General features: G+C 44.0%; 1 protein-coding gene across 1 annotated transcript in view; it reads left to right on the plus strand.

Annotated features, from left to right (window-relative positions):
* Positions 1 to 8,721: 8,721 nt before the first annotated feature.
* MTHFD1 (methylenetetrahydrofolate dehydrogenase, cyclohydrolase and formyltetrahydrofolate synthetase 1) overlaps positions 8,722 to 19,774 on the plus strand; it is a 43,253-nt gene continuing 32,200 nt past the window's right edge. The window contains exons 1-4 of the mRNA XM_042799258.1: positions 8,722 to 8,877; positions 16,284 to 16,368; positions 18,736 to 18,795; positions 19,491 to 19,544. Coding sequence (XP_042655192.1) covers positions 8,837 to 8,877; positions 16,284 to 16,368; positions 18,736 to 18,795; positions 19,491 to 19,544 — 240 coding nt within the window. The 5' untranslated portion in view covers positions 8,722 to 8,836. The remainder of the gene's footprint in view (positions 8,878 to 16,283; positions 16,369 to 18,735; positions 18,796 to 19,490; positions 19,545 to 19,774) is intronic.

Genomic DNA, 19,774 nt, shown 5'->3' on the forward strand with positions numbered 1-19,774 from the left:
CTGCCTGCCGGTCCTACACTGCTATGGCGGGCACAAGAGACACCAACAACATCACAGCTTGGCACACCTCCTCTTGGAAGGATTATTCATTTTCTTCTCCAGGTTTCTAGGCCGTAAAGAACAATCACAGGCCAAGCAGAATTCCTGCTACTGAGCTCACCATATTCCTGTTCCACACTAAGTCCACAGGCTCGGGCAGGCGTCAGTCACTGCCTCTTCCCTAGGCACAGTTTATAAGCTCACAGCTCGCTCTGCAAAGCAGCAGCGCTCCTAAGCAAAACTACTCCACGTGTAACCCCAGCAACTGCACCGCGGTGCATGGGCTAGAGATGTCAAAATGCTTTCCTTCAAAATGATGTCTGGAGGGGACCAGAGGGCCCTTAATGTACTTTTTGCCAGCTACAGCTGACAGACCATAGGACAAAACATTACTCTGCCCTGCTGGATTATTTAAAGCTCTCTGAGAGCAGCAAAGGATGGACCATTTAATGGCATAGACTTTCTAATCAGATCTCAAGCTGGTTTATGAGTAGGAAAGCTCAGAGAGTTCACTGTAGTATGTATGAGCAAGCCTTACTGTTCTTTTGAGAAATCTTTCTCCAGAGATGTGCAGGACAGATACTAGAGTTCTGCAGACTTGTGAGGTTAATTTACTGTTTTCCTTCCCTGATGCAGCTGACCATGCAGGAACAGACACACTCCACAGCTTCAGGGCAAACAGTAGCAATGTGTCTCTGAATCTGATGCCTCTGCCAGGTTCTGCCTCATTTATAAATGGAGCAGTTCTTGTTTTAAGTACCAGACAAATCACACAGCTTTTAGGCAAAAGGGCAGAAATGTGATTGCTCTGACTAGAGCTGACAAACTTTGGGGATACAGAAGTTTGTAATAGAAGGCATATAAACTGGGAAATAAATGCACACGTATATAGGCACATATTTAAATGAGTGTAGAACAAGTTTACAGTGAGCTCACTTATGTTCATGCTGTTCAGAGTGAAAAAAAAATGAGATACTTGAATAATCAAGCTGTGCTCATTAGAAATTGAAACTCAGCTCCAAATACTTAGATTAGGGGACCTTCAAAGAAAGGAAAATCGTTTTTTTTTCATATATATGTGGGCATGTGTTCATATGAACAGCACATCGCACAAAGGTCTGCTTTTCCAGAGTAGTTAAGTTAGGCATCTTCCTCCTTCAATTTACTGTTTCTTTCTAATTACAAACAGCAGTCATTAAACATGTGCAATGGGGGATAAATATGGATTTTTATTTTTAATGCTAAGAAATAAAAGACTAATTATAAATGAACCCTACAGGGAGAAAATGAAGCACTGTGGACAAATATATCCATATTTCAGACAGTAAAAAATATACACATATCAAATATGGGAAAAAAATAATACACTACAACATGTGAAGATACATTATCAATACTGTTTCCATTAAAGCTAAGCAACAGACTCACATGGCCAAGGGGTGTTATGCCAAAGGGGAAGCACACAAAAATCATGTGTGTTGAGAAAATTGAAACATTCTAGATATATATCATAAAGAAATTACCTGTCTCTTGTGAACCTCTGAGACCAGGAGGCATGGGGCTTCAAACCATTCTGTCTGTCCCTAACTTCACCCTTTTTCTCCCCTGCTTCCATTATCCTGTTTGTCTAGAAATTCTTTCAGGTGTAAATGGTTGGAGACCAGGAGTATCATTGGTTTGCCCTGTTCCTATAGTCTTCCTTACACATCTGCAGCTGGCCACCATCAGAGCCATGACCCCGAGCTGGGACAACCTTTAGTCTGATCTGGTATAGACAGTCTATGATCTAGAGGCAATTACACAGAAAGAAGGACACGTATTGGAATCAGGAATGCTGTAAGTAAAAGCATATTGAAGGTAAAACTTCTTAAGCCTGCTTCATATTATGAACTGTGTGCATACATCATCAAACACCACTCAGTGTTTCAAACTAGATATTAAGACACTCATAAAGTCTGTATCACTCAAGTCTGAAGTGCAAAACTCCAATTACCTGTTTTTCTCTCCAAATACCCCACTTGCTGGAATTACGGTCTGTGGGAAAGCTGCTTTCATGCCAGTCTTGGGCTTCCCCTATCACAGACTTCAAAGGACCTGTTCACCATCCTCCTTTCTCTGCAGGGCACTGTAAGAGCAGGATTTGCCTGGTTGAAAGAGCACCCTGTAAAGGTCCTTGCAGAGATGGCATCAAACTAGCTGTGCAATCTTGCTCTGCCAGGGATGTCCTTGCTTGGGCTGGGGGAATTATCTGAGAGGCTGTGTGGATTTAACTGCAATGGAGACTGTCTTCTGGACATGCTCCTACCTGCAGTCCTGAAGTCACCTTTCTCCCTGCCTACTTCCACCTGTGTCAGTGTGTGCAACCCCCTATGCAGTTAGAAAGGTGGAATTGGTATAAGGAGTACTTCTGTAGAAAATATTGGAAATGTATTTTTCATACTCTTCTAGTGAAATTTAGCAGTTGGGAAAAAAGGGGGAAAATCATATGTAGCCACAAGCTATTAACTAAAAATTGTTAGCCGAAGAAAATTAGGAGGAAGTGGAAATGACAAGCTAGTTAATCACAGTTCCATTGCTTATGTTTGTATTTTGCTTTAGGCAATCAATTAATCCTTCTTTCTCAGTTATCTTATTTAGAAAATGTGGTAATACACTACTCACAAGCAGGCTGGGATAGTGAATCAGGCTGTTGTTTATTGCAGGGAATGCCACAATATCCTATAGAAGTATTAGAAATGGTTATTATGTGAGAGGACTAAGAAAATGGTTTCTTTGCTCTGAATATTCTCTTAACTTCAAAGAGTCACAAAAACACAGGGCCCGTATTTAGTTCAGACTGACTGAACTACCGGCCAGTCAGCCTCACCTTTGTGTCCAGCAAGATCATGGAGCAGATCCTCCTGGAAACCATGTCAGGGCACATGGAAAATAGGAGGTATTGGAGACAGTCAACATGGCTTCACTAAGGGCAAATTATGCCTGGCAAATTTGGCAGACTTCTAAGACAGGTTTACAGCATTGGTGGATAAGGGATGAGCAATTGACATCATCTACCTGGACTTGTGCAAAGCTTTTGACACTGTCCCACACGGCATCCTTGTCTCTAAATTGGAGAGATGTGGATTTGACAGACAGACCACTCAGTGGATAAGGGACTGGCTGGATGGTCACACTCAAAGAGTTGTGGTCAATAGCTTCAAGTCCAGGTGGAGAGCGGTGACGAGTGGTGTTCCTCAGGGGTCAGTACTGGGACCGGCGCTGTTTAACATCTTTGTTGGTGACATGGATAGTGGGACTGAGTGCACCCTCACAAGTTTGCCAATGACCCCGAGCTGTGTGGTGGGTGACACGCAGGAGGGCAGGGATCCCATCCAGAGGGACCTGGACAGGCTGGAGAGGTCGGCCCATGCAAACTTCATGAAGTTCAACAAGGCCAAGTGCAAGGTCCTGCCCCTGGGTTGGGGCAATCCCAAGCACAAATACAGGCTGGGTGAGGAGTGGATTGAGAGCAGCCCTGAGGAGAAGGACTTGGTGGTGTTAGCTGACAAGAAGCTCAGCATGAGCCAGGAATGTGCACTCAGCCCAGAAAACCAGCTGTATCTTGGGCTGCATCAGGAGAAGTGTGACCAGCAGGACAAGGGAGTGGATTCTCCCTCTCTACTCCACTCTTGTGATATTCTACCTGCAGTACTGCATCCAGCTCTGAAGCCCCCAGCATTAGGAGGACATGGACCTGCTTGAGCAGGTCCAGAGGAGGCCACGAAGATGACTCCCTTATGAGGACAGGCTGTGAGAGTTGGGGTTGTTCAGCCTAGAGAAGTGAAGGCTCCAAGGAGACCTTATAGTGGCCTTCCAGTCCTTCCCGTACTTCCACTACAGGAAAAATGGGGAGGGACCCTTTATCAGGGCATGTAGTAATAGGACCAGGGGTAATGGCTTTAAACTGGAAGAGGGCAGATTTAAATTAGATGTAAGGAAGAAGTTCTCTTTACTGTGGGGGTGGTGAGGTGCTGGCACAGGGTACCCAGAGAAGCTGTGGCTGCCCCCTCCCTGGAAGGGTTCAAGGCCAGGTTGGACGGGGCTTTGAGCAACCCGGTCTAGTGGAAGGTGTCCCTGCCCATGGCAGGGGGGTTGGAACTAGATGATACTTACAGTCCCTTCCAACCCAAACCATCCTATGATTCTATGGTATTTATCAAGCACTCCCACGCTGTTCTCAGTGGAATCAACTAGGACACAAAATTCTTCAAACAGTTAACAAGACATCTTTCTTCTGCAGGATCCTTAAGAGGTCAATGAGAAGTGTTAGAAGACTTCTGTGCAAAGGTAAGGTGACGTATCTAAAGGAAGTTAGCTAAAAGAGCAACAAGAAGAGCAGCCAATGGGAAATGCATTCAAGTATGTACAAATTTGTGTCACTGGCATAGCAACACACATGGAAGTTCAGAGATTGTCTGAGCTGGTAGTTGATGTCTTTAGAGTGACAGATAAACTATGGTCAATACAAAACCCCTGCATGGTAGGTAGGTGAGTGGCAAGCTTGAAGCAGGGATCAGAAAAGCACTTCAGAGGCCTGTTTGTAACTGCCACTCTGTTGGACACAAGCAGCTTTATCTCCCTGACAGAAACACCTACGATGAAAGTACCTTTCACTTGCTTTATAGAAAATCAGTTCATAGTACTTAAAACTGCTCTTGGAATTTATTTGATTAATCTGTCCGCCTTTGCACTGAAGTGGATGAGGAGCACTCCAAGTCTCTGTTCTGCTAGTTCAGGCATCAGACCAGGAACCCTGAGGAGAAGCCATAGAGCAAATACCATCTTAACCTATGACAGCTACTTTTGCAGTGATTGTCCAACAGCTGGATGCATCACCAACTTGTTATTTCTGTGACATTTCTAAAATGGATGGGGCACATGAGTTAAACAGATTAGGGGGTAACTACACTCAGGAAACACTTTATGATGAAACAAACGCTAGCTCATGCTACCTAATACTACGTTAACACAGCTTAGCTATAAGGGCTATTTCAAAGCATGTACATTGAGGCCAATCTCGAGCCTTACATCAAAGTTCAGTCATCTGATCAGAGGGAGAGCTGACCAATAGCATGTATTTAATGTATCATTGTTATCCCATTAAAAAGTTGTGTCCTCCATCATGGTAGATAAGGTACATTCTAGAGTAACATCATTCAGTTAACCAATCCGGCTTTGTTCAGCAGGGTATCTCTAAGCAAAAAAGGTTCCCTGTAAGAGTTTGAAGAATCAAAGTCTAATACTGTTTTTCTGGTGTGCTCCTGCAAACAGGCTTTTTCAAAATCTCTTTTCCAATCAAGGTTTATGAAGCTAATCTACCTTTTCTGTTCCTCCTCCACTGGAGACAATGCCCTATCCTAACTGTCCCACTTATCAGGTGAAGCAAAACCTCATGTTCTTCTGTTTGATGATTTGGGGTCAGTTTCTCATACCAAATCGCAGCTTCTGTGGCCCTGTACCATCACAGGCATGGATGTTAGCTCACCAGTAACACTGAAAGTCTTTCTGGCATGCATTTTGCAGCCTTCATGGCTTTTTTTAAAGAGCAACCTCTATGACTTCTGACATGTTGGGTAAGAGGGGGTGGATGCAAAAGTAAACAATCAAATTGTGGGAGTTGCCAAATCAAACCCAGGGATGCCTGACAGGGAGGTGACTGAGGCAGAACAACTGTTCTGGGGCAACACTCAAGAGCAGAGAGGTCTTTCTTACTCTGAGGTTTTTCAGCCTATCCTGAAGTAACTGTTTTTATCCTTGTTCATCCTAACAGTCACTAGAAAAAAGCCTGTTTTGGTACAAAAACAGGCTATGTTCAAAGCTGTCTGTTCTCAAGGCATTAATTTTTCTCTCTTTCTTTTCCATTAATATGGTCAAAAGAATTGTACTGAAAGCATAAAACATTGATCATTGCTGTCAACTTTGTAAACATTTTCACCATGTTTGTCTCCTTTGCCACCGTGTTTCTCTGAGATTTCCTATACATGAATAGAAGCTTTAACTTTTTCACTGCATTTCAGGGCTGGATTTGGCTCTCATATGAACTGAGCAGAAGGGTCTGTTCAGACATTTCTCATCACACAATCCCTTTTCTGTTCCTTTCTAACCACATTTCCAGTATTTCAACCTCAGGGTGACGATATAAGTGTTAAAGAACACGCTCTTACACAAAGGCATGACACACACAACTTCTGAGCAACAATTTCAGCTTCAGTACTTGACTGCCACATGAGACAAGTTAGAAATACAAAGGAACTTCCTGCTATGGTAAAAGGAGGTTAGCTAGTCTGATTTTCTGGCATAAGCAATTAAAATTCATGAGTCTGTCCGTTCCCAAAAATGTGAATCTGGATCAAAAATAATGAAATCATAGAATAAGTTGTTTGGAATTACTTTTATTTCCTTTCCTATTTTTTAGACTCTACAATAAATTCAGGACATTTTCAAAGTTTTATCTGTCATCATGAGATTTTTTTTTCAGAAGTTGGGGCATTATGAAAAGCAGCAAGTGATGTTAATGCTCACACATGCAAATCATGCAAGTTAGCAACTCTGGGTAGGAATCTACAGCTCCTGATAGCACCAGCTTCTTCTGCTCACTTGGCAAATAAGGTCATCTGAATATTTTTAAAGAAGGTGGCTTTCTTCTTTTCTTTTTCTGACTGGTATTCCTACACTATCATCCCAAGTGTCAAATCTTTTTTTGGTAAAAGCTGTTTCTGAGAGTTTATCCTGTCCTCAACTGAAGGAGTCTGCCTTTTGCATTTTTTTTAAAACACAGTTTGGTTTTTTGTCCCCCCAGTAGTTCATTCAGGCCTCAGATAAAGGCAACAGAAGAAACAAACAAGTCACAGAATTTTAAGCAGCCTAGAAAAATCCCTTCTCTCAGTTAATTGAATAATCTCAGTTTTGATTGTATAATACTGCAACTGCCTGTTGGAACATTCCAGGAAATACGAGGAATACATAATGAAAGAAGATAAAAAGAAGTTCTTTCTAGCCTTTTTATTTAGCATATAAAAGCCCCAAAATGTGAAGTTTTCCCTCTTTTCCAAGTCATTTTTAAAGATAAATTTCTGACCTTTAATCCTACCATTACATGTTGTCAACTTAAGGTGGTTTAACTGCTCCAGGTAAGAAGCTCTCCTCTGAATAGGAAAGAAAGCAGAAAAGACTTCTCTTGTTAGGCTATGAAAGGAAACACAAATAAAACTTATTCTCAGAGAAGTTTTGAACTATGTATCATTTAGACTATCCTCCTAGGACACCGGAGAAGCAAACCTAAGGCTTCTGAGCTTCTGAAATAGAAAGACCCACGTATTTCTGTCCTCACAGTTTTGTGCCCTAGGCAGAAGCTGTGAGGCCTACACTTCTCCATTCTCAAAGCCTGAGTTCCCCAAATCCGTTTGTGAACTGATTACATTACGGAGTAGCAGGAGTGAATGCTTTCTTAGCAAACTCTTTGGAACAGACACTTTCTTTTTTCAGACCTCTGCACTCTATGTAAAGCAAAAATCTATGTGAAAGCACTTTACACGGGCCTTTTATGTCTCAAATTCTCAGCAGGAACACTGCTGTTGTAGCATCCACGCCCTATCCTCCATAGCTGGTTAATTTGCAGTGGCGTTACCCTGTTTCTTTGCTGTACTGCCACCTCACTTGGCAGATGTGGCTAGGTCCCAGAACAGCAGGAGTACAGCTTTACTGCAGGCACAGGAATGTGCCACTACTCCCCAACAGCAGCTTAACTCTGTGGGTCCACCCCATCATCTATTCCACTTTGCCAGTTCTCTGTCCCTGACCTTTTTATCATTGGTTTATTGAGTTGTTGACCTGCTCTCCAACCATGTGCTAGATATTAGCATGAAAAACTAACGAGTCCCTTAACTCCTTTGGGTCAGTGTTGTCCGTTCCCAGCAAGTCTGCCTCAGCAATATTAAACTACTTTTCCTATCTCCAACACTGGCTACGTCCTAATCATTTATTAGCCGTATGCGTGAAAAAAAAACACTGAAAGCTGACTCTCTGTAAGGTCCTAAAATGTCAGTGCTGATCTGCAGTTTGGAAATGGCATGGTCAAGTAAATAACAGTGCACATGGAGGACTGCACAGATCCGAGCAGCAGCCTGACAGCAACTACACCTTCATCAGTCCTAACTGGATTACCTACTCCACATACATCCCTTGGAAGTGACCGTTAGGAACCAGTTTCTCACTCCTGGCATCTCCTATAAACTTTAGGCCGCAACCCTGCCCTCTTCTTCATTGCTCTTTCTACCCTGGCTAACCACTGTTGGGCGAACGCGTTGAAATCCTGAAGAGTAAGCATTATTCTCAGCATAACCTCTGAGAAGTACCACAGCACCACCCCAGGGCGTGAAACACTGAGGTTATTCTCACACGGATTTGTGATTCTCTTAAGGACGCGGCCAAGGCCCTCGCTGCGCAGAGCCCAGCACCACCACCTGGGCGGCCATTTCGCCGCCCCGCTCCCCTCCGCGCTGGGCGGGCTCTGGACGCCTCGCAGCGGCGGGAAAGTCAGGGGAGGAGACAGGCAACGGCGGCCACTGTGAGGGGAGCGCATGGCCGCCCCTCTCCTCCCCTCTCCGGGGCGGGGGCAGCGCTTGCGCGGTGGGGCGGGCGACGGCCGAAAGTTTTGGGGGCACGTGGGGTCGCGGGGTAAGGCAGCGGCGGGGGCGGCCGGGGCCGCAGAAGCCCGGGGAGTCGCGACGCGCTCGGCCGCTGCCTCGCAGCCCTCGCCATGGCCCCCGCCGAGATCCTCAGCGGCAAGATAGTCTCCGCGTACGTACCCGCGGGGCCGGCCGCCCTTCCCGCCATGCGCCCGGCGCTGCGCTGTGAGCGCGGGGGGTTCCCTCACGCGGGGACAGGCTGTGGGGAGCCGCGGGGGTTTGTTCCTCTTCGGGGTGGCCGCGATCGGGGAGGAAACCGGTGCGGCGGGCGGGCCGGGGGGTACCCCGGGGACCCTGCCCTGCCGGGCGGGGGAGCGGGGCTGTGGTGGCCCCTTGCTTCGGCTCTGCCGGGGCGCAGCAGGCACCCTGCAGCTTTGTCACTGTGCCGCATTCAGAACCCGCTTCTCCCCGGCTGGAAGCGGTGGGAGTTACTAGATGAAGGCGGTACTAAAGATCTTCAGGAGAACCTAAAGTGCTGTCAGGACTGCATTGCCCCCCACCCAGGGACCCAGCTGGGTGCATCTGCCTGGTTCTCGGTGGCAGCGTCCAGCACCGGTCCTGCAGAACGGCCTGTGGTCTCAGCGTGTTTGCGCTGAGATCGCTGCCCAGGCAGATGTGAAATGGCTAGCTCGCTTAGAGCTTTTGTGTGTTTATGGGGTGCTCTCGAGATGCTTTATGAGCAAGAGTTGGGAACCTGTGCCTTAGGTATGGTCTCTTGTGTTCGTACTGTACAGGCATTGGTCACTCCTTTTTAAGGCAAAATTAATCCATGTATCGGATAACGTCACGATGAATGTTCACAGGTGTCCAGCTATTTGAAAGATTTGTCTGATACTAAAGCAGAAGGGTTCCTTCTGCTTTTCAGCTTTTACTCAGCTGGCAAGCCCTGACTATAGGTGACCCTGTGTTGTATCTTTTAGTTTGCTTATTTCTCCTACTGCTATTATACATACACATCTGGTACAAAAGTGAAACAAATTTCATGAACCCTAGGAAAATGTTGTGATACTCTGTGCAAATGGGGTTTGGTTAGGTAGGTTCATTCAGTACCTCCTCCCCGTAACCAGGGAATTTGGACAGAAAGTGTAAATTTAAATGGTCTAAAGTAATCTCTGAAAAGCTGTTAGACCTGATGTTAGATATGGCTGCATCTGACATCTGCATCCAACTGAGAGTGGACCACTTCTGAAAAGTAGGCCTGATGTGTCTTGAATCTCAATATCCATGATGAAAGGCTGCTTGCACATTTTTTTACCCTGTAATTTTTGGACCAGTACCACTTGGGTATTGCAGCCTCTCAGTCTTGTGTGCTTCCTTAGACCTTATGCTTTTGTTAGTCTTGAAGCCAGCACACTCTTCATGCCGTGTATGTGGTGCTTGTGGTACTTAGTCATCTGCCTACTGCAGGTTTCTTTTTTCAGGCATAGAAAGAACCCCTAAGGTGTAGTAGATCCTTTCAAGCAATACGTTTATTGAAATTTTAAGAGTGACTAGAAATCTGTAAAGATGTTAGCATGAGTACAGTGAATATGCTTTGGAGGTATTCTGAGCATTCAGCTTAAAAACTTTTAGCTTCCTTTGCGCTATATATTATGTTTCTTTTAATTTATAGATACAGTGGTGGCATTTTTTTATTTCTGTTTGTTTTCTGTGTTACATCAGCAGCTGTTTTCAGAGATGAGGACCTTTGTGATGTTGTGCAAATAACCAAGAAGAGGCATAAGATTTCAATAGACACACAGAGGAGAAAGGATTGCTTAGTTTCCAGCACATTTCTAAGGTGTTTGGCTGAAGCCTGTCTTCCAAAGGCATCAAATCGTGATGTGAAGACAACATGAAATGGAAAAATAATTGCAGCTGTATAGCTGTCCTCCTTCAGTTCATGTATTTCTGCTGTATTTATGTCCAGTATAGCAAAACTACCATGTGCTATACAAGAATGGGCCTTACATAGTTTGGGTTTTCCTAGGTGGAGTACTTGAAGGAGGCATAAAGAAATGGGCTATCTGCCCTACAGATACCTGTCCCTTTCTTCCAGACCCTCTAGAGAAGTGCTGACTGATCCAGAGGATTCTCCTTGTCCGTGTCTACCCCCAGGCCAAGTGTCTGGCAGCAGAAGCTGTGATAGGCGTGTGGTTTTTCTAGGAATTTTCAACTGAATTGCCTGTTGCAGAAAGGGAGTGTTTCTGACTTGACTCAACTGCAAAGTCTTTTCAGTTACTATCTTTTAGGAGGTGTTTTTTGTTACTTTATCCTTTAACCGAGAAAAGTGTTTGTAAGTCAGTCAAATATTAACAGATGAGGTGAATCAATCAAGTAGTGTTACAGCTACATAATTCTAAGTTTCTGTGTGTATTCTAAATCAAAACTCTTATGTATTGTAAACTCTTCTCCTGCCACTAAGCAGGAAGTTGAAAAGATACTTTCAGCTTCTCCAAATGAAGCTGAAAAAAATACTTAACTCAGATGTGTCAGTTATTTAAACAAAAATCAGGTAGATAGTGGCATTCTTATTTTTGTGAAACATGTAAAGAGAATAAATACTTTGATAGCACGATTCCTTGTCTCTATAAATAAGGAAAACTTGATGAGAAGATAAAGCTTATTCAGACTTAGAAAGTGAACTCTGTGGTCCAGTACCGCTCAATGCCACTGAGCAGACCCAAATACGAGCAAGAACCCCTTGTGTTAGATGCTCTACAGACACAGAATTAAAAGAATGGGACTCTGCTCCAAAGAGGTTACAAGCTAGGAGAAAACATTGTCTGGTGGGCAGCAGGGCACAGTGCTGTCATCTATGCACATCACTACCAGGTTACATGGAAGGGGGAAGTCCTAAGGGAAAAAACATGTAGGGGACTGCCATGTCCCCTTTGTAGAATTAAGGAAATCTTAATGTTACTCTTTGTGAAGAGTGGAGTTTGTAGATACGGCCTAGAGTATTGTCTCAAATGCTTGCAGCTCCATAAACGTGATTTGAGTCTTTATCTATTTCTGTCATTATGTCCTCTGATTAAATCACCTGATAGTTGGGTGTTGTATGGGGTAGCTGTTTTGGGATAGACGCCTGGTCAGTGTGATTGATGTTGCAGCATGGGAAGCTGGTTGTGCCAGTTCATGGTATTGTAACTCAAGTTTGGGGCAAACTCTTCTGTGTTATGTTTTTAAGACTCAGCTTTATGTGAAATATAAACTCTGTTGTTCTGTTGCAGCAGCCATGTTTGAGAAGTTCCTCAAATGCTACCTATCCCATCCCATATGGATGATTGCATCTTCAGCTCAGCCATTTTGTGGCCATCATTGGACAGGATGAAAAAGCCTATAAAAAAGCAAAAGCATCATCATGTATTTATCTGGTCTGAAGACTGCTCAGACAAGTATTTGAGCTGACCAAACCAAAAGAGTGGTTAAAAACTCTGGGAGTATGAAAGTGGTACAAAGAAGCCAGTAGTTCCCCTGTGAGATGATGACAATGTGCCAGGATCATGCAGTGGTATGGCAGGAGACTTGTGAACAGATTCCAGTGCTGCTCCATTGGGATAGCCAACCTGTGACTCCCACCAGGAGAGACTCCTTTCTGTCTCTTCTTTGGGGTGCCAGTAGAGTGTTCTGTGGGACGCTTCCTTGCTGCCTCTTCACAGTATTTGAAGATAAAGCAGTTGTCCTGCTAGCTAGGATGTGGTGCCATGGAGGTTTGCAGTGTGGAGAGACAAGCTTCCCCTTCTCCAGTTTTGTTTCTTTTCTTCTTGTGGGGGCAACAGAAAGTGAGCAGTGGCCATGCATCAGGCTCAAAGGAGGAATGGCTACAGGGACGACAGCCCTGACCAGGATAAGTGCAGGACCTGGGGAGGACCATGAGCCTTAAACAGCCATTCCTGGAGGGCTGCAGCAAGAGCACTTCTGATGCACGTTTCTGAAACTTTTAGGAAATCTGTGATCCAGGCAGTGGTGCCAAACCCTGCTCTTTAGGGACAAGCCTCTTCTAGAGCATTGTTACCTCTGAAGGAAGTGTTTGCCAGGTCATACGTTTGGCAGTATTCATGTAGACTCAGGGCCCTGTTAGCCAGCGAAGGGACAGAAAGGCAGCCTAGGGTCATCTTCAGGATGGAGATGTGTATTCTCCCAGCACAGCCACTTGAACCATTGCATGTACATAATGTACATAATCCCATAGGTGTAGTGGTGGGGTCTGCCTGAGGAGGCACTGGCATGGGAGCTGTGTGTCTCTCGCCATCAACAGCAGAGTCGTAGGAAAGTGGTTTGTCCTTTGCTGTTCTGGAAAATTCACTTCATAAGTTCAAATTCTGCTCACTGTTGCAGTCAAGAGAAAGAAGGGCTATCAGGTTGTTTTTAATCATTGGAGCTGTTTTTTGCACTGTGTGCTTAAAGCCATGTGCTGTCCTTAACCTGTGTGGACCCTGGACCCTTGTTTGCAGTGGGAGTTTGTTTGTGGAAGAGCATGTGGGCACAGGAGGGTCTTAGTGTCAGAGGGAAGGCTTTTGGAGCAACAGCCACATAAAATTGCAAATTTATGTTTGAAGACTTAAAAGTGTTTCCATACAGCTAATAAAAATGTTGTTAATTTATCAATATAAACTTTTATCTTTGTCAAGACCTGAAGTCCATAATAGAATTTTGTAAACTGTATCACTAATAGCTGCTAGCTTCAAAGATTATTTTGTAAGTCTGCAGAGATAAAACAAGGATTATATTTTTCCTTAATTTTCTCTCAGATGTTGGTACCTGTGGCTTTTGTGGTAACTGGGGAGCAGTGGTACTTAACACTAGGTGGCTGTCTAACAAGTGATTTCTTGGTTCAGGGCTCCTAAAGCAAATCAGCACTGGCAGCACCACTTTGTGTGTTTGTGCATGTTACCCTTCTTCTGTAGCTGAAGGGGAAATGAGCTAGTGCCTAATTACAGAAAATGTCAGCAAGACATATATGTGAAGAGTCATGGCTGCTGGGGGTGAAAGCACGCCATAGACCTGCCTCACAGAGGACACAGGAAAACTAGACCCATGGGTGGGCTTATTTCTCCTCCACTGAGAAGACTGTATTAAAAGTAAAACCCAGACCTGAGACCCTTCCCAGTTGACCCTTAGGAGGGCTTTACTGCATCATAAATTATGATACGTTTGTTTGCATTTCTTTTTGTTCACAGGCCACAAACCAGTGCTGTGCTTTCCTTACTGGAACACTGGAGGCTGTTAGAAATAGCTCAAAGAGGCACCCTGCAGCACCCGCTACACTCAGTGGCTTTCTGATGCTCCTTGAGATCGTTGTGTTGCTCCTATGGGCTGCTGGTGAGCTCAGGCCCCGTTGTGTCTGCAGCAGTAGATTTGGTGCTTTCTCTAGGGGCTTACAGCTGGAGTGTAAGGAGAAGCAGTTGGTTATTTTGCCACCCAGCAGATGAACTTCTGTCACTTCAGCATGAAGAACTGCTAGGACAAGGGTGATGAGTTCAGAAAACAGTGTCATAAAAAGCCAGTCTTTCTGTCAAGTCTTTTACAGAGGTGATAGATAAAGGAAGCCTAGGAACTGCTATTTTTCAAATAAAATTGAAAACAAGCTCTTTTACTGAAGCTTGTTAACAGACTCAAACACCTACAAATACTCTGAACTCCTCAGTGCAGCAGAGCTCTGACCATGTGATTGGGGATGCAGAAGGAGAGACACATGATTTGGGACAGAGCAGGAGCCTGTGCGATTCCCCCAAGATGGTACTTGGAACAGCCTCAGGGCTGCTTCTGGCTGGGCCAGCTGCAGCCTTCCTCTGGGATCAGTGCTGCTGGGTTACAGCAGAGCCCTGTGCTGCTCCCATTTTCCTTTCTCCTTGCCTCTGGCATTTCTGATTCGGAGCTCATAGTTGCAGAGTAGAATTGGCTTCACTGGCTATCTGTCATCCTGGAATTTCCCTATATGGCAGGAATCACAGCCTCCCAGCTGGCATCAGCTACTTTGTCCCCGTACACTTGCTGTTTGCATTTTTAATGAACTGGCACCAACAGCACCTTCTCCAGTCTGGGAAGTCTGGTTCCACTTAGGTAGTAGCAGACCTTGTGATACTGATTTGAGGGTAGATGAGCACAGGGAAACCATCTGTGTTTGAAACAGTAGGCTGTTTGGAGCAAGGCAGATTTGCTAAGTATGGTGATGATAGCACCTTCTTATCTCTTTGAGAACAGTGGGTGGGACACAGGCTGGAGATCTCATGGAGGAGGACAGACCTGTCAAGCCTCTAGTGCCCTGTGAGGTTTGCTTACCTGGCCTTGGCCTCGGCCTCAGAGTAGCTCCTACATTTGCAGTGAAGTGCCACAGCCTCCTTCCAGCACTGTGAGCCCGTCAGATGGGCCCAACTGGTCAGTTCTCTGAATCCTGACTGCTTCTGGTGAGGAGACAGAGCTGTGGTTCTGGGGCTGCACCCAGGCTTTTGGCAGAATTTCAAATTTGAAAGAGCATGCTGGGCCTGACACCAGGACCTCTTCCCCACCACCTTCCCTTGGTGAAGGATCATGCACATGGGGCCAGACAACAACTGAGAAACTAGAGAGTGCAAGACCAGGGAGGTTGGTGACAGTGACTTTTGAGCTGTCTGCGGCTAATTTATCAGCAATGGGTACTTGTTATCTCTTAAAACATTAGGTAGTAAACTGGGTGTGAGTTGACATCTGAGCTAGATTAACTAATCAGTGAATCCTCTCAAGCTTCCATTTCAAAGTTTTGTTGTAGTAATTGTATCCTTAAACTTGCCTTCTCTAAAGAGTTGACCTGAGCTGCGTACCAGGGTTTAGCTAATTTTTCTCACTGCTTCACCTCTGTCCACCTCCCATTCCCCTTCCTGCCCCCATGATAAAATCTTTGCCTGTTTAGAAGCTCTTGGACTGGGGGCATTTTCTTGAATGTGTGTTGGCAAGCACAGAAAGCAAACTGGAGGCAGGAGCGTTAGTGTAGGACTGCAGCCTACCCAGCCTGTGTTAGGCCAAGCAGGCAGAAAATAGAAACACATAGTATTGTCCAGCTGTAGAAGAGATGTATCTTTCGGTACCTCTCGTTTGTTTATCTGTTTTCCAGGGTTCTACCATTGTAGATTCATTAACCTTTACCAGGACAGCACATGTGACAGTGTTGACTGGTGCTTGTGGAAGACAGGTAGATTTGGTACAGCGTATGTGGAAAGAGGAGTTGCTTTTGAGTAGGGATTTTGAAATCCCAGGAATTTCCATGCCAAATTTTGTGGTTTTTTTACCCTTGTAGCCTATGAGACCATGAAGAGGAGAGTGAAGAAGCATAATGTAGACTTTAAAAGAAAAAAAAAAAAAGTTTGAATGACACTTCCAAAATGTCTTAGTGATTTATGGACATTAATCTTCTTTGGAGATTGCTGTGGCTTCTGTACTTGTGGTATAATACATGTTTGCCAATCTGCCTATCTGTCATCTTTTCAACTCCTGACTTGTTGCTATGAGAATTCAGCCCCTTGGCTAACTTCTACCTTGGTTGTTTTTTTCCCTTCTCAGACAAGTGAGAGAGAGACTAAAGCAGCAAGTTGTTGAGATGAAAGAGAAATTTCCGGGCTTCAGACCAGGACTCGCAATTTTGCAGGTATTGTTTTCTTTAATGACAACTACAGAAAATCTGTTGCTTTGCAATGGGAAGTGCACAGCTGATGAGCTTCATCAAAGCTGCCTTGCAAATGGTAATATTTTGTAAGAAACATACCAGCAGAGTTCCCTGTGGGATGGTAACATGGTTCTGTGACTTTTTTTCCCCAAGTACTGGGGCCCAGAAACATTTTTGGCGTTTTGGGTTGTTTTGGGTTTTTTTTATCCTTCCTTCAGACCCTTGTAGTTCTTGGTCTTTACGTTTGTGAAATGGTGAAAGTAGGCTTCTTGCCTATTACAAGGAAGCAGTGCTTATAGACTCTATTTCAAGTCTCAGCATTTGTGTGAACCCCAAAGCCTATCAGATTTCAGGGACGTGTTTGTACCAGAAATCTTTGAAATGGAGTGTTTATTAAGGGATTTAGTCTGCTGTTATGTCAGAATGTGGGGAGACAAGGGGGATAGGGAAAAACAACAGAAAACACCCTTGACCAAGAAGACTTTGAGTACAGGGGATGGAACGAAATCCCATTGCTGATTTTGATGTCTGTCAGAAGTGTGAGTGCTAGAGTCTACACAGAAACACTTGCGAAGGAAAAAAGCACTCCTAAGTACAGGAATTTGTCCTGTGTTTGGCAGAATTAAGGTGGTTCTTTTTTTTCCCTTGCAGCTATAAAAAATGGAAACTCATTATGCTTAGATCAGGTGACTAGCAGTAGCAAGTGTCATATGACAGGAAGGAACTGGATGGCCATAAAGGATTGATGGACAGGACTAAAAGTGGCTGCTTAGAGAAGTGGCTTCTGTTCATATTCCATATTTTGGACTCCTGAAGAGCTCTTGCTGCCTCTCTGGATTCCTGTGCTAAGACCACTATAGTACACAAAGATCATGCTCCTCTTCAATGCTAGGAACAAATTTGTTTGTGGGGTTGGTTTTTTTCTGTTTTTCTTTTCCATTAGCTTTAAGAAGATCATCTTTACAGAAGACTTGTTTTCAGGTGTTTAGAAGGATGGAGGAAGGCCTTTTATTTAAAATTTAGTAAGGGATGCTTTGATGGAAGCTACCAAACTGATGACCTTGTAAACTGTCTTAAAAAACTGCTGGTTTGTAGTGTTACTGGAGTTTTTTCTTGGTTGGCTTGTGTTCTTTTCAAACCTGGGTTTTCTCAGTCCTTCATAACCTGTTTGCTCTGGCTTTCTGACACTTTTGTAAGCCAGCAAACAGTCTCGGCTTGGAGTTCATCTCTTAATACTGATATTCTCAGCTGTCTATTTTTCAGATAAATAAGGACAATTAGCTGTTTCTCATATGTAGCACCCCACACAATATGTGCTCTTTTCTTGAGAGGTATCTGGTGTCCTCTGAGCTCAAAGAATACGTCAGTTAATCTTTATTTTTTGTCTTGTAGTGAGGAATGTCCTCTTTTGCACAATATATGTGGTCTGTCTGCTGACATCTGATGCCTGCTCTCTTTCTTCTTTTCTGCCCTGTATGAGGCATACCTTTTCCTAAACCCAGCAGACTTTAAAGAGGAGACAGCCCCTGTGTCTAATATTAGGGAAGAAGAACTAATGTACACTGGTTGACTAGGTAGTGCACTCACCCCTGCAGCTTGTAATCTCTGTGAGAACCAGGAATAGCTCTCCATTACCAGGGAATGAGGTTTCAAGAGCTTATTTATCAGCTTTTCCTTATTTGTTCCTCATTTTCTTATGGTTACAAGGAGTATTACCTTTAACAAAATATACTGGAAGTTGCAATTAGTCTTCTGAAATGCAGTTGTACTGCAGTCAGCCAATACTGCCAGAAACTACAGGCATGTGTTCCACTTGATGCTTTCTCTTTATGCATCACTTTGTTCTTGTTTTGTTGGGTTTTCTTTGGCAGGAATATTCTTAAGGTACAAAACAGCAGTGGAAGAAATCTCTCCATCAACGTGCACATATATGCATAAAATTAAGATGCCTGGGTATCAGAGGCCCAACTTTTCTGAAAGCCTTAATCAGATAATTGGATGTTATCAGCACCTACTGATCATGTTAATTAGCTAGAGATTTAACTTTCTCGGATGAGATGACAGTATTTTTTGCTTTGGAGAGCACTGTGTTTCTAAGGTTTTTCAACAGGTGTAGTGTTTGTGCAGATCAGACAACTTGTCTTTAGCTGCCTCTTACTTGAAAGAACACTTTTCCTGTTAGCTCCAGCTACTTACAGCCTCTATCAGTGTGTTTAAGAGTTATTCACCAGTACCTCTGTCTCCTTGGTGTAGCTCAAAGGAAGCCAAGGAAGCTAAGGGTTAAGCCCATCTCAGCCTTTGACTTGATCTCTACTCTGCAGTGTGACTCAACTGTCTTTTCAACCTTAGGTTGGAAATCGGGATGATTCGAACCTCTACATTAATATGAAGCTGAAGGCTGCTGCTGAGGTAATGCCCAAACTCTTTGATATTTCTTTATAGCCTCCTACAGTAGGTCAAATCTGAATATGAAAAAACAGATGCAAATCAGATAGTTTTGTCTAAGCTTTGCCCATATTGAAGAAACCAATGTTGGCCTGAATTCCTCATTATAAGGAATTAGTATAGGTGTGTAACCTGACAGTTAGCCAAGCGGGCTACTCTGGTAACAATGTGGGTTGGTGCCGCTTTTTGTGTGATCATCTCCTAGATTACATGTTTCTGAAGTGCTGATGCTCGGTCTTTCCTGACCTGTGGCCATGCACTTATCTTTCCTGAATGTCTTGTACCTGCAGTAGCCTCGCGTCTGTCACCGAGTGGCATGTGACATGCTGCAGCAGGGCTGGGAACATGGATGAGTCCGTTTCCCTAGGGGATACATGGCATCTTCGCTGATGGCGTTTCAGGCAGTGTGCTGTCAAGCCAAGGTGATGATGTCAAAAGGTGGACAGTTGAAGTATGGACCAATCTAAGTAGGCAAAGCACTAATTTTCTCTTTCATTGATGGTGTTTCCAAATAATAGGACTGTAGTCACAGGAACGGGAGATAGACCTGGGAAATGTGACAGAATGTAGCAGTGACTGGGCTGGACTGAGAGAATACCCAGATCAATCTCTGATGTCAGTTCGGAAATCAGATAATTTGTTGATATTCTCATTTGCAGATTGGGATTGGTGCCAATCACATAAAACTGCCAAACACAGCAACAGAAGCTGATGTAAGTAATACAGTCAGTAATGAAAAAATACATAATTTTGGTTTTTGAGCTCAAGAGAGAAACTTGTATTTTCCCTCTCATTTTATAAAAAAAGACTACTTGCCCATAGCTATTAACTCATGATAAAAGAATTGGAACCGCTGCAATTTTTTTTATTTTTAAAAGAAAATTAAAACACCACAATATAAAATTTAGAGACTTTAACAGGTATTTTTCTAAAAATAAAAAAT

The sequence above is a fragment of the Tyto alba genome, unplaced genomic scaffold, assembly GCF_018691265.1.
Source record: "Tyto alba isolate M040663 unplaced genomic scaffold, T.alba_DEE_v4.0 Super-Scaffold_29, whole genome shotgun sequence".
Lineage (NCBI taxonomy): Eukaryota > Metazoa > Chordata > Aves > Strigiformes > Tytonidae > Tyto > Tyto alba.